We start from the raw sequence: 13289 nt of genomic DNA, 5'->3' as shown, positions 1-13289 counted from the left end.
TTCTTGCATAAATGGAAATTCGTTGGCACAATTCTTTACCGAAAGATGTTTTACGAGCGTTGAATGCGGCAGGACGCGATCGACAAGTTTTTTTGGCCGAAACCTCAACCCACGCTCGGTCAAAGGATGCGATGTTACGCCTCGAGACATTCTTAACCTCTTTAGAGATAAATATTTTAAAGGGAAGTAGTATCTCTAACTGTAAAATGGGATAACATATCGATACTTTCACCTTGCTGTCAGGTATCAACATTTTTTATAAAATTCTTGGCTCTGATGCTCGATCGAACGATTTTAATATGGAAAATAAGAACGAAATTATTTGTAGGCTTACTTTACATCATCAGAGTCCTAATTTTTGCACATATATAAATATTTACGTATATCTCTATATATAAAAGTAGAGATATAAAGCATAAATATACAAATTTAGGATATATGTATATTTACAAGTGAAATGGAGAAGTATAAGTGAAAAAATGAAGTGAAAATGTAAGGAAAGGAATTATTTGGAATAATGTATATATGTTTTATATTAATACTTTAGAGTTAAGATTCTACTTCCGAACTTTGCATTAAGAAAGATACTAATGCCTTTATTGACTTACCGATGTTGTTTCTTCTTCTCTGTTTATTGTTGATTAACAGCATCTCGAAGCTTACGAACAATTTGCGGTGTGCACTGTTGCAAATCGGTAGCTGCGTTGAACACCATTTTGGTACACGAATTTGATGTTTACGAAAGCTTTGACGCAAATCACGATTTTGCAGCAACAGTCTGGTAAACAACGATAAATATGCTTGTTACTTCAACTTGACACTTGCACAATGAATTTTGACAATTAGAGATGCATAATCTCAGTATTACTCTATGTTTTCTGAACTTTTTTTAACCGATTTATCATAAGATATACGCACACGCTAAGAAGTTTAGACCGGAACTAGTTTCGATTTAAAATATACTTCCCCCATGTCGACTGCAGTGCCATCTGTTCTCCTTTGTCGATAAAGTAAGATAATTGTTTGTCGATTAGAATAGAAATTTTGATACTGTCAAGTGTAATCGCTTTGTTACCTTTCAAGTACTAAACAGTTTCCTTTATCACGTTTTACATGAAATAAATAATAATACAGGATGTCAAGTCTTGATCTCAGCAATGGTAAGTTAAATTATGATGATTTTGAGGTTAAAACTGAATGTCATAATACATAAAGATCTGCACTGTTTTATACAAGTCTTATCCAAGAAACAGTGTCCATACATGGAGAAATGTTATCGCCAAAATCCGATTCATTTCAACGAGATGTCACATCCGCACTGTAAGTATGATAGACGAAGAATGATTATGCAAATTCATACTTGTACAAATACACCAAACGAATGAGACAAATAAAGATTTCCATCACCTTTTGAATATTATAATGTATTCTGCATTTTGAATATTTTTAAATATTTTTGCATATTACATATATTTTGTATGTTTCTACAAATTTATAGCTTTAGTAAATGTATATATATATATATTCATAATCTACTGATACGGATATCATCGTAAAGAATAAAGGACATAAATTCAATTTCAGTGGAAAAAATTATAGCGAATCAATTGGAAGGTGAAATAAAGATACCTGAAAAGCTTAATTTCGATTGCACCGATCGACTTCGCTTGAGAAATCAATTGAAAGTGTTACAAATGGTATTGAGGAAAGAGAAGAATAGAAATGAAGGCAGTTCTTTAGATGAGAAAATAAATTCTGCTAACGAGTCTTCTAACCAGAAAAGTAATGAAGATGCGAAAACACTTATTCAAGTAAGACAGGAGTTAGATAATATTAAAATAGTTGAGAAAAGTACAGAGAAAGATTTTTCTGAGGATAGGAAGAGAGGTAATAATGGTTTCGCTGACTGTGAAACAGAAACAAAGAAATCAAAGTCAAATGATAATAAACGCCAAGAGAAAGTTCATGAATCTACTCAAAGTACAAGCAAAAGTGTAGAAAGTGTTCAAAGTTCTAGTTCCACAAAAGGAGCGTCTTTGATTGAAACTTTTGAATCATGCAATTCTGCAAAGTCAAGAAATGAAGTTAGAGAACAAGCCATTAGGAAGTTACGACAACAGGGATTTGAAGTATCCGTTGTTGAACCGGGAAACTTTGCCTTAAAATATGCTCTTTCGGCGCCGTATCATTTTTTCTTTTCAAGGATTGAGAAATCAAAGCCGACATATGATCAACAGTACTCTATAACATTTCCTGAGATACTAGATACTAGCTTAGGAGAGATTGTCTGTAGCTTCCATATTAATTTCATGGTTGATGTTGGATGGTTGTGTTTGCAATACTTATTGGCTGGTCAGCGCACAGACATGACCATTTTATATGGGGAAAGGGTAGACGAAGAAAAGTTAAGCTTAAATATTACCATGCTACCGGTGCAGATGCCAACAAAGTTTGGTTGCCATCATTCGAAACTTATGATCCTGCGGTATAAAGATGAAGGCATACGTGTCGTTGTATCCACCGCGAACTTGTACATGGACGATTGGGAAAATAGAACACAAGGGTGTGTGGGAATGTAGTCGCTCGTCCCGCGATTTACGCGATACTTTTTATATGCGTCAAAGTAACTCTTGTGTAAATCGAGGGACGAATGTAATATCATTGGTTATTCCTTTGCTTGGTTTAACATGACTTAATGGGGATAATGATTCGTTCAATTTCGTTGATCAGAGTTTGGATATCGCCACATCTTCCGCCATTACCAGAATCTGCAAATTCCAACGACGGAGAATCTCAGACATATTTTAAGAGAGATTTGCAACGTTATCTCCACAAATACAGGCAGCCAGCTATAACAGAATGGATCTCTGCTGTCAGAAGAGCAGACTTCTCATCAGTGAATGTATTCTTCCTAGCCTCAGTCCCTGGGCGACACACAGGCATGGAGAACGATTATTGGGGGCATAAACGATTAAGTTCGATACTTTCTCAATATGCTAAATTACCGCCAGATGCGCCACAGTGGACATTAGTTGCTCAAAGTTCTAGTATCGGTAGCCTTGGTGCTAACTACGAAGATTGGCTTCAACAGAATATAACATCTTCTATGTCAAAGGAAAATCCAAGGAGTCTGAAAAGTCAGCCGCATTTTCAGTTTATTTATCCTTCTTTGAAGAATTACAAAGAGAGTTTCGATTGTCAAGTCGGGTCTTGCTGTCTGCCGTACAGTCTTCAAACGCATTCGAAACAAGAATGGATAGAATCCCATATGTAGTAAGTTCTACGTTTTTATTTAAATATGTATATTATTTTAATTAAACCATCTCAAATATTAATCAAATTTGAACAGCCAATGGAAGGCTGCGCGTACTGCAAGGGATAGAGCAATGCCACATATAAAAACTTATACGAGAATTTCGCCCGATTTGAAGAAAATTCCTTGGTTCGTTCTCACTAGCGCCAATTTAAGTAAAGCCGCGTGGGGGAAAGTAGGAAAGGACCAATCCCATTATATAATGAATTATGAAGCAGGCGTTGTATTTATTCCGCAATTGATTGTATGTAAAAGCATTGTTATCCGTATATGTATGTTTCGCCAATGAAGACATATATTAATATTGTTTTTTATAGGTCCAATCGACAACATTTCCTATTCAAGAAGAGGAAGCGGGCATTCCAGTCTTTCCTATACCGTACGACTTACCTTTAACTCGATACAGGAGTGATGATAAGCCTTTTGTTACCGAATTTTTCTCCAGCGAATAATACCTGGAAATGCCTATTTATTTTCGTCTATTTTTTGGGAAGCAGAATATTAATACAAATGTAATATACATGTGATTTTTTTTAATAATAAATGCGGTATTAATTATTTTTAAATCAAATATGGTAATTTGATATCAGGATCTCAGTGAAAGAATACTAAAAATCGGAATGTAATGATTTACATGATGATATTCTCAATATACTAATAGAAATTTTATGTTTGTCCGAAATTCTCACTATGCACGTGACTTATTTGTCGATTAACTCGTAATTCGTGCCGATTTCGTGGTTATTCGTTCGCGGATTACGTGTTTTCCATAAAACATCAGCAGGAAAGTGTTTCCTGATCAGCGCCTGCCCGACGTGGCATCGTATTGCTTGTGCATGCCCCGCCTTCAAACAACGTTTAACGAACCTTTGCTTACTCTTCTACTCCGCACCAATTACACGTAGTGTGTTTCGTAAAGTGAGCCAGGAACCAACAAGATCACAAACTTTCCACGGTCTTAACAAGGTTTTTTAACTATTGAAGAGATATTTTAACTTCGAAACTTTGAAAACCTTGGAGTTTAAATGAAGGACGATCTAGGAATGCAGAAGTGTTTCCAAGCTTCTTATTATTGCTTGCATTATTAGTAAATGCATCTTGTGAAAGAAATGAATGACGTAAGACGTAAAAAGTCCTTTTAAAGTGTAAATGAATATAAATGTTGCGACGAAGTCAGGTTGTGGTAAATATAAGTATTTTATCGATAATACCCGCACTATAATTGTGAATGCATCGCGCAACCTGAAATGAGTGATCGATTAAAAATTTCCTGAAAGTGCCTTAATTTACTGTAATTAAACTTCATAATTATACCTTATTTGTAGCAGTGAAGTGATATTAATACCGTATTGGCATATTGTACATGTAAATCTGTTCAAATTGCAATTGCAAATGTCAGTATCATTTGGTCCACTAAAAATTAATGGACATTTAAATTATACGTTGGAATATGTACACAGGAAGATAGTGTTACTGTTTACAGTCTACGCAAAGAGCATGTCGCATCGAATAAGTCGACTCTGCCGTTTTAAGTTCCATTTTTTGCAATACTCCCCCCGTTAGAGGCCGTGGTTGTAAAAATGGCAAGACGAACGACATCCCCGTGCCGCGTACTATCGAAGTCCAGTTTTCCATTAAAAGCGAGGCGGACAAGGATTTTGACGTCAACACGCGACAAGGCTTCACCTCCCACTGGGTACCGGCTTCATGGTTTGGCGTCCTCGGCGCAGATGCGATTTCTGGAAAGGGACATCCCAACGCCCGTGACGCCGGCGACGACGTCGAACCCGGGAACGCGCACATCAGCAGTCCGTGAGATGTCGTCGACACGAACGGATATCTTTTAGCCTTGCCCGTCCACCAGCGTTCCCGTGTGCGTGCGCGCGTTCTTAAGCATGTGCAGATACGAGCAGCCGTGAAACGGGCACATCCACAGAGCCGCGCGTCCTCGGTGTCCTCAGCTGACGGAGGCCAGTTCTAGGTAGGTGCCAACATCGATTCGCCGAGCTAAGCTCTTCTCTGGGAGCTTGAACGCTTAAGGGATTTCCACGGAAGTGACCCTCCGTGGACGCATAGAAAGAAGGAAGTACGCCGCCTCCGCGAGTGACGCATTGCGAACCTCGAGATCGAAAACGCCGCCAATATCGGGAGCTATTTTTTTGGAAGAACGCGACCGGCCGGGAACGTGCTTCGCGTGACAATTATCCAGAGTAACAGAGGGGGAAAGTATCGAAAGTAGCTTTCGCTGGAAATTTTGACCCGTGCCCGTGTTACCGGTCTGCCAGATATCCAATGCTCGTACAAACGTTGCATCAGTGGTCACCTCTGCGGCAATGTATCCTGGTCGTTCTTGGTCGGCCGTGCTTCGTCATCAATTCTTTTGACTCATCTACGTGCAGCGATCAACGTTATAGCCAGACGCGCGCTCTTCGTCGATAGTTATTTCCGATGTACCAGTCGTGCGTGAACGATCCTCCTGCCTCCCTGGCAGGGGTACAACGCGCAATTATTCCGGGGAACGCGCATGCTAAATATTTACCTTGCTGATTAGCTAATAGAATTTTTACAGATTCATAGTTTCGTACCTCTCGGAGTGTGCTTCGCGTTTATTTACACAAATTGTTTCGCGGAGTGCGTGAGTCGCCCGTTTCCGGAAACGAGATGTCATTTGACGTTGATTGTTATCTCTCGCGTTTTTCGCTATCGAACGCGCGCTTCGCGGTGGTGCTAAAAGCCCCTCGAGTGAAGTCATCCTTGTGCGCCGCGCGCGTGTCTGCGTGCGCTATTGATGAAAAGCGAAGACACTTTATGGAAACATGACTTTTAACAATATTCGCCTGAAGCACTCAGACGTCTCTCCCTCTCACGTTTCAGGTTCGCGGTGCAACCCATGTAATACAAACCGTCGAACGAGAGCCGGGCTTGTCTTTTGATACGCGCAGCCGTCATCGTGTCATGACCCGACGACGCATCTCAAAATGAGTCTGTTCGCCGTGCACCGTCCGCTCATCCGTGCTCCTCTGTCATGCTAGTCGAGCAACGCGACTCTTCATCGGCGAGAAGCGAGCCAGGAAACGCCGCCGTCAGCCCCGACGACCAATCGATAAAGTGGAGCGCGGTTGCACGACGGTGGAGAAACGTCAAACCCTGACCACGCGGAGATCTGTTTTCCTGGTTCGGTTCAAGGACGAGTGAGAGGGCCAGTCCGCAAGCATGTTGACCTGCTGGGTCCTGACCGGTGTCTTCGGGGCCATTGTGCTGCTCTACGGCCTACTGGAAGTTCACTATTTCCTGCGCATGTTCCTTACCCTGTTCTTCGCGCGTTTCTGCAAGAAAAAGGTCCACATCCTCGACGAGACCATCGTCTACGGTACGTTCATTGATTTTTACCTTCTACTTTGACAAGCCGAGATATCGCTGGAATCTGCACCGCGGCAACAACAGAGATTCCATGTAAATGCCTTTTACGGGCCGCCGTTACGTCTCTACCTAAGTTCGGAATCCTTATGATACATCGACTTATCTGGGACTCATTCCGGTAAACCTTGACCTACCATGCGCGAATCAGTTGTCCGGCCAGTTGCTCGTGTCGCAAATTCGCGCGAGTATTGATTCCGGGTAGTGCACGGTGCAATGAAATTGCACAAAACTGGACCAGAGGGGTCCGTTTACGCGGTGAACGTAAATATTAGAGTATTAATGTAAACAATCACTTCCTGCTCGAACGGCAAGCTTATTTCACACCAGTGATTTGTGTCCAACGAGAAGACGTGCATCTCCGTGATGCAACTTCAACGAGAAATAATTCATTCTTCGTAAACGCTTAGTATGCCTGTATATTCTGACCAGTACTGATCTTTTATTTATCAATCGTTACGGCTAACAAGGAAACGCAAGCTCCTTTAATCTTTCTTTTTTTTTTTCTTCTTTTATTCACTTAACCGTTGAATGATTGCACTAATCGAACTATTATAACATTATTGACCCTCGTCGGTTCAGGATCAAAGGTGTGGCACGCGATTACGTGACCTTTCGAGGAATTTCATAACGTTTCTAATTATTTCTCGGCGATATTAAAGAGTATAGTAGAGCCAACATAGGAGGGAAATTTTCTAATCGATATTCACATTATCAAAAAAGATCAACCGTAACCTGTTCGACCTTGACAACTTCCTGTTTATTTCGTAGTTGATAATGTCTGAAAAATTTATGATAATGGAGTCCCAAGGAAACATCGGTCATTTGTTCTTCGCACTCTCATGGTTACAACGATATTTGTTTTTCTTAGGCATCTGTACCACCACTGACGTGGACACGTTGCTGTACCATATGAACAACGCAAGGTATCTCCGCGAGCTGGACTTCGCCAGAGCCGATTTCTACGAGAGGACGGGTCTCTATCGCGAGATTTGCTCGCAAGGATCGGGCGTCGTGCAGGGAGCGACGACCATTCGTTATCGCCGTTTCCTGAAGCCCCTCTCGATCTTCAAAATCACCTCCAAGGTCAGTCGTTAATCTATTCCATTGAAATCGTATTACCCAGTCACGTTCGTCGTACTCTGGCCGCTTTTTACGATTCCTTTGCAAAGAGATCTCGCGACTCTCACCGATTATCAACATTTGCTGTCCGGGACTTCTTGGAACATCGATAAGACCGGAAAGGAAACGTATCCATTGACACTGGCAGTGCAAATCCGCGAGGCGATTGTCCTAATGGCACTTTAGGAGTTAGCATCGAAACGTCCGCAGGTTACTACTCTAGCTTTGTATGCGTTCCGATGGTTGCGTGACGCATCGTATCGGAAGCGTATTCCATTCCGTCCACTATCACTTTTATCGCTGTACACGCGGAATATCAAATAGGAATCAGTCGCGCCCTTCTGATCGTTTCGTTAAAGAGGCGGTTTAATTGCGCTCGCAAGGTAGTCCAGGATCGAATTGCGCTTCCTGAACGATTTCATGGAACCTGTTTTTGTAGATCATATATTGGGACGAGAAAACCCTGTTCATGGAACACCGGTTCATCACTCCCAGTGACGGGTTCATCAGGGCCATTGCGATTTGCAGACAAAGGCTTTTGGATTGCAGTGCGGAGTCCGTGATCAGCACCCTCATGGAACGGAGCGTGAAGCAAAATGGTAGCGTCGAGGCGGGAGTAACACAGGTAACATCCTCTCCAATTACCTAGATTTTTACAGCTGGACCGGTTTAAACTGCGGTTCACCCTGAAGTTCGTAAAGTTCGCTTTTTGCCTTTTCCGCCTTGATGTACATTCGATTAGGTCTACCCTATATATCGAGTTGCAATTGATGCCCTTGAACCCAAGCGTAGGATAGAGTATTGGTTTTCAAGCGGCAAGAAGATTCGAATTATTCCTTTAAACCTGTTCCGACCGGTGTGACCGGTGTTATATTCCTGACTATCCTTGCATTCAATGCAGTCATGGTTGCTTGTCTCGTGAATCGATGTTTTAAAACAGTATTGAAAAGTTTCTAAAAACCGATCTGAAGTTTTCGTTGTCACTATCACATTAGCAACCAGCGATCTTGTAAGTTAATTAAAACACGTGTCGCAGATACCTCACGTCAGGCCGCAGATGCCGCCGGAAGTCGCCAGGTGGATGGAGAGTAACGAGATCTCGTCAGCGCTCCTGCGACAGAACCCAGCACCGGTGACGAATTGCTGACAAAAGGAGGATACGGCATCCACCGCGAACGATGTCATCTCCACTTCCGTCTACGCGACCACGACCGTCTAAGGTCGAAGATCGATCGATTCTGGCTTGCGTTGGTACCGTGACCAGCGTCAATGGCGTCGCCCGTTTTCTCTGCTACGAGCGGCACACGTGCTAGCTTTGAATCAATGTCTTAGGTGAACAAGTTACGGGTGATCGTTAAGTTTGAAGCTTTTATCGATTGCTGACCGAACGATTGAGTCAAGTATTGAGGTGTACGTCCGGCGAGCTTCGAAGGTTGATGTTCGTTCAACGTTATTTAGAGCGTGTATATGTATATGTACATGAATTTGTACGCGGTTCGAGTTGCACGCGAAAGAAAGTACCTTTGGATTGATGTGAAACAAAAATCTAGAGTACAAAGACCAGACAGAGACGCGGAACTATAATATTTTAGTATACGACAGTATACGCGTGACTATCAGGCGAGCCTCCGCACCCGCGTGGGGAGCGAGAAATAAAGTTGTTTTATGGATCGTTCGATACGTGAACTGGATACTATTACTCTCGGAATACCTTTACGAAATACTTGTCGCGCAACCGTGAAACGGGGCGCCAGAAAGATATTCGACGATCGCAGATCGGAGATAGATTTATCTACTCCAAAAATAAAGGCTTCCAAAGCTGCGGAGCCGTGTTTGTTGAATATTCTTCGTTGAAAGTAATCGTGAGATACGAGACGTTATATTTACACGTACATTTTTTATTATGTACATATTCTATAAATGAATTAATGATCGACGTCGGTAATGATCCTTGGCAAGTGAACGAAGTCGATGCCTTTAGGATTGAGGAATTCTTTTGTCGCAGGAACGGTAGAGATGTAACAACAATCTATTTACAAGCGACCGTTTATACTTCTTCGTGCCTTCACATAAATAGTGGTGAATATTCGCCTTCCTGCGATTATCGATCACTTTTAACCATGACATTCTCGACCAAGCGGTCACAATTTTTTCCGTTCGATCGTTTGCCTTTTTAAGTATCATTTTCATTATCGTTATAATTTCGACCATTGAAAGTCTAACGATTTACAGATTGAATGCACCCAGATGACTCCAAATGTGTAACCGATCTTTTAAATACGATATATAGAATTCTCTTTTTTCCTCAATAATTACCGACGTCGTTTGCGCGAGGAAATCCGTAAAGTGTATTCCACTTAAAATTTCAAATTAAATCGGTATTGATAGTTTGGTCATTTAAGTAGTCAAAGACTTAGCGAGTCTCGAACAGGTAAATAGCATTGTGCACATACGTACGTTAAAATGTTGCTATACTTCTAGATAATAATATAATGCCATTCTCGTCAGATAATAACTGTGTTGATCACGTCGTTGAATATATTATTGTCCAAGAGAAAGAATAAATATTCGTTAGATGGGTAACACGAGTTTCGCATTGAAATTCGCTAGTGGTTTCTTTTAAACAATTTCGATCGAGGCATACGATATTGAGGCGTTCGAATCGAAGAACTCGACAAGACTCCGGCGTGGAAAAATCCGGCGTGAACATTATAATTTCATACAATTTACTGCAGAGGTCACGGAATATAATGAAGTTCAACGGAACTTTTTAAGCAAAGTCTGCTCTTTTCTAACATTTAAGGCATATTTTTAAACGCCCTGTTTAAGTGATTTTAATTCAAATTAAACGCAATATCGATCTCAAATACGTTGATTAGCGCCGTCGATCTATCTCCTTTTGCGAATACTTGGTCAGCTTATGTATACTCTATGTAATAACTGTTGACACAGATATATATTTATGGCGACCCTCCAACACTTGTTACTAGTGGGGCAAGAACACCCGCGAACTCTCGACAGTGCACATTTTCCTTCTCCGTTTCAATATACACCACTTCTTGATCTGTCCCTAACATCTCCGCGTCTAAGGCAGGTCCTGGTAGGTAGCCTGACTGATGAGTCCACTAACAGGCCCAGGACGAAACGTTCTTCCCTCTCTTTTCCTTCCATCTTTCCTTTTTTATTCACAGCAAACTGAAGCAACGCGCTTCATATTCATCACGAACTATAATAATATTTATTCATGATGAGATATTTATTCATGTATATAATTGAAACGAGCGTAAATAGAAGTGATCGATAGGGCAGACAAAGTTCAATATCACATATATGCACGCATGTTATCATGCGTAATCCACGTGGAATTACGACTACGTGGAGTAGTTATCGGTTGAACGAATCCACGTAACGTTATAGAATACGGAACCGGTTAGAACGTCTGCCGTGTAAGAAGTGACTCTGCTATTTGGAGTTTCATGGTATCTGCACGCAGTCGTTTGGGTACTGTTGTTCCGTGAACATCGTACGTCGACCATTCCAGTCCCGTTCTTCGGAGTCGCAACGAAATAAGAAAATGGTGTGCACTTGCCTTGTCACGTTCGCCCTTCTTTTGTACATACTCTTCGATGTGAATTACTTCATCAGGATCATCTGTATCATCGGCCTGGGCAGGCTCATGGGGAAGAAGAGCAAAGTCCTCGACACCGTTACCACTTATGGTAATATTTATCTGGAGCGTCTGCTTCTCTACAGGCTATCGATTTTTTTTTTAAATATCGAACACCTTTAACACGTTCACGCCGGGGCGAAAATCTACGTTTTTTTGAGCGCACATTTCTTGCATCAAGCACTTATCTTTTTTATCGACTAATTTTCTGAAAACGTGTGACTCACGAGTGGGTCACGCCGCCCCACAGAACAGTCAAATGTAACGGTCAGCCTCACGGAACGGTCAAGTGTGACCCACCGGTGGGTCACCCCGGCGTGAACGTGTTAAAAAAAAAATTCAACAGATATTTAATATTCCTAATTCCCTCGTAATTTTTGTCTCGGCTCAAATATCGACCCTTGACCGTTAGCCGGCTAACTGATTATATACACACACATATATATATATACGGTATCAGCTAGCTGAATAAAATATTGAGAAATATTTTATTTGGGCGAATTAAGTGTAATTAAAATTTATAAATAAAACATGCGACAATGTTAGGAATTATAAGTTTAAATCACCTGATTTACACGCGCTTTGCATTCAAAATCGTCTTCATCGGCAGAGAAGGTCGCTGCGCCGGCAGACAGACGCGTAAACCGGAAGTACGTTCGCAATCATAATTTCGAAGGCTCGAAAATATGAATTTGTCAGAGTTCATTTTTGTCCCGTTTGCCTCCCTTTGCTTGTTTCGCTTGTCAGCTGTTTATAAATACATATCTTATTCTGTACGTATATCGAGCACGGACAAAAGTTATTCATAAAAAAAGCATCGTATCCGTATACTTAGAATTGACTTTGGAAAAACAGTTTTATTCGTAATAAAATAGATATAATCCTGAATCAAGGGAATATAAATATCGCCAGGCGATAAGTGATTATGTAACTAATACTTGTCATTTCAATCATTTACATTTAACACATTTGCGGTTTCTATTAGGAAGGTAAACAAGGTAGAAAAGTTAACATTGTAAGAGGAAAACATTAATAATGTCTTCTTTCCTTTCAGGTATCTGTACTACGCAAGATATAGACTTCGTGCTTCGGCACATGAATAATGCAAGGTATCTTCGTGAACTGGACTTTGCTCGCTTCCTTTTTTATGATAGAAATGGAATTTATTCATTGGTCTTGAAAAAAGGCGGTAACGCGGTACAAGGTGCTGTATCTATCCGATATCGTCGATCTATTCCTATCTTCACACCGTTTAAGATAGTCACAAAGGTTAGACAATCGTTTAAACGTGCTTTTTAGTTCTTTACAGTAACCGTTAATGATTGCCTCTCTCCTGCAGGTGCTTTATTGGGAAGACAGACATGTCTACCTGCAGCACGAATTTATCAACTTGTTTGACGGTTTCGTTTATACGGTCGCCATGGCTAAACAAACGGTCACAGGTTTACCTGTGTCGATGGCGGAATTAATCGCTGAAGTCGATCCAACCGCGCAACGACCTGAATTAACTAAGGATGCACAATTGTGGATCGATTCCATGCAAGAATCCTCGCAGAAGTACAAGAAGCAGAGCTGAAGATGAGTTCCACTTCATTCCACCTTCCCCCTGTTATATTTGTATATTTTTTTAATGTTCGATCTTGTTTATAAAGAAAATGGTTTGAGTGTAAAACGACGCGAACGTGACTCAAGAACCTTCGTTGTAGCGGTTTTGCGTAACCGGCATTAATTATTTATTTAACACCAAGGTAATTCTTGCCGTTTCCGGTT

At 41.1% G+C, this 13289-nt stretch overlaps 4 protein-coding genes across 6 annotated transcripts in view; 3 read left to right on the top strand and 1 right to left on the bottom strand.

Moving 5' to 3' along the window:
* The window catches only part of Trpgamma (Transient receptor potential cation channel gamma), a 61900-nt gene extending 60974 nt beyond the window's left edge, over window positions 1-926 (bottom strand). For both annotated transcript variants that reach the window (XM_076904030.1, XM_076904031.1), the window contains exon 1: window positions 609-926. The gene's annotated coding sequence lies outside the window, so the exon portion shown is untranslated. The remainder of the gene's footprint in view (window positions 1-608) is intronic.
* A 166-nt stretch (window positions 927-1092) lies between these two features.
* On the top strand, window positions 1093-3840 carry Gkt (tyrosyl-DNA phosphodiesterase glaikit). Its single transcript, XM_076904383.1, has 6 exons — window positions 1093-1160; window positions 1237-1320; window positions 1585-2563; window positions 2731-3273; window positions 3350-3557; window positions 3631-3840. Exons 1-6 carry the CDS (start codon window positions 1136-1138, stop codon window positions 3763-3765), a joined length of 1974 nt encoding a protein of 657 aa, XP_076760498.1. The 5' UTR covers window positions 1093-1135; the 3' UTR covers window positions 3766-3840.
* Window positions 3841-4900: 1060 nt separating this feature from the next.
* Window positions 4901-10537, top strand: LOC143428866 (protein THEM6). Of its 2 annotated transcripts, XM_076904104.1 has the most exons (5): window positions 4901-5294; window positions 6188-6683; window positions 7602-7816; window positions 8292-8477; window positions 8889-10537. In XM_076904104.1, the coding sequence occupies exons 2-5, from the start codon at window positions 6527-6529 to the stop codon at window positions 8997-8999; spliced, it is 669 nt and encodes a 222-aa protein (XP_076760219.1). In that variant the 5' UTR covers window positions 4901-5294; window positions 6188-6526; the 3' UTR covers window positions 9000-10537. The 2 variants fall into 2 exon arrangements, with proteins under 2 accessions (XP_076760219.1, XP_076760221.1); XM_076904106.1 differs by lacking the exon at window positions 4901-5294 and having other exon boundaries at window positions 5924-6683.
* Window positions 10538-11340: 803 nt separating this feature from the next.
* LOC143428970 (protein THEM6) lies at window positions 11341-13191 on the top strand. Its single transcript, XM_076904272.1, has 3 exons — window positions 11341-11571; window positions 12574-12788; window positions 12859-13191. Exons 1-3 carry the CDS (start codon window positions 11427-11429, stop codon window positions 13093-13095), a joined length of 597 nt encoding a protein of 198 aa, XP_076760387.1. The 5' UTR covers window positions 11341-11426; the 3' UTR covers window positions 13096-13191.
* The last annotated feature ends 98 nt before the right edge of the window (window positions 13192-13289 follow it).

This window comes from Xylocopa sonorina, chromosome 11 (assembly GCF_050948175.1).
Source record: "Xylocopa sonorina isolate GNS202 chromosome 11, iyXylSono1_principal, whole genome shotgun sequence".
Taxonomy (NCBI): domain Eukaryota; kingdom Metazoa; phylum Arthropoda; class Insecta; order Hymenoptera; family Apidae; genus Xylocopa; species Xylocopa sonorina.
Note: the sequence above shows the minus strand (reverse complement) of the source record. Positions and strands in the feature narration are given on the sequence as shown.

Bases quoted from the DNA above. Each gene is read 5' to 3' on its own strand.
- Gkt (XM_076904383.1), top strand. From the start codon at position 1,136: ATGTCAAGTCTTGATCTCAGCAATG. The intron at 2,564-2,730 runs GTGTGTGGGAAT...TTCGTTGATCAG, and splicing joins TGGGAAAATAGAACACAAGG to AGTTTGGATATCGCCACATC. The intron at 3,558-3,630 runs GTATGTAAAAGC...TGTTTTTTATAG, and splicing joins TATTTATTCCGCAATTGATT to GTCCAATCGACAACATTTCC.
- LOC143428866 (XM_076904104.1), top strand. From the start codon at position 6,527: ATGTTGACCTGCTGGGTCCTGACCGGTGTCTTCGGGGCCATTGTGCTG. The intron at 6,684-7,601 runs GTACGTTCATTG...TGTTTTTCTTAG, and splicing joins CGACGAGACCATCGTCTACG to GCATCTGTACCACCACTGAC. The intron at 7,817-8,291 runs GTCAGTCGTTAA...CTGTTTTTGTAG, and splicing joins TCTTCAAAATCACCTCCAAG to ATCATATATTGGGACGAGAA.
- LOC143428970 (XM_076904272.1), top strand. From the start codon at position 11,427: ATGGTGTGCACTTGCCTTGTCACGTTCGCCCTTCTTTTGTACATACTC. The intron at 11,572-12,573 runs GTAATATTTATC...CTTTCCTTTCAG, and splicing joins CGACACCGTTACCACTTATG to GTATCTGTACTACGCAAGAT. The intron at 12,789-12,858 runs GTTAGACAATCG...TCTCTCCTGCAG, and splicing joins CGTTTAAGATAGTCACAAAG to GTGCTTTATTGGGAAGACAG.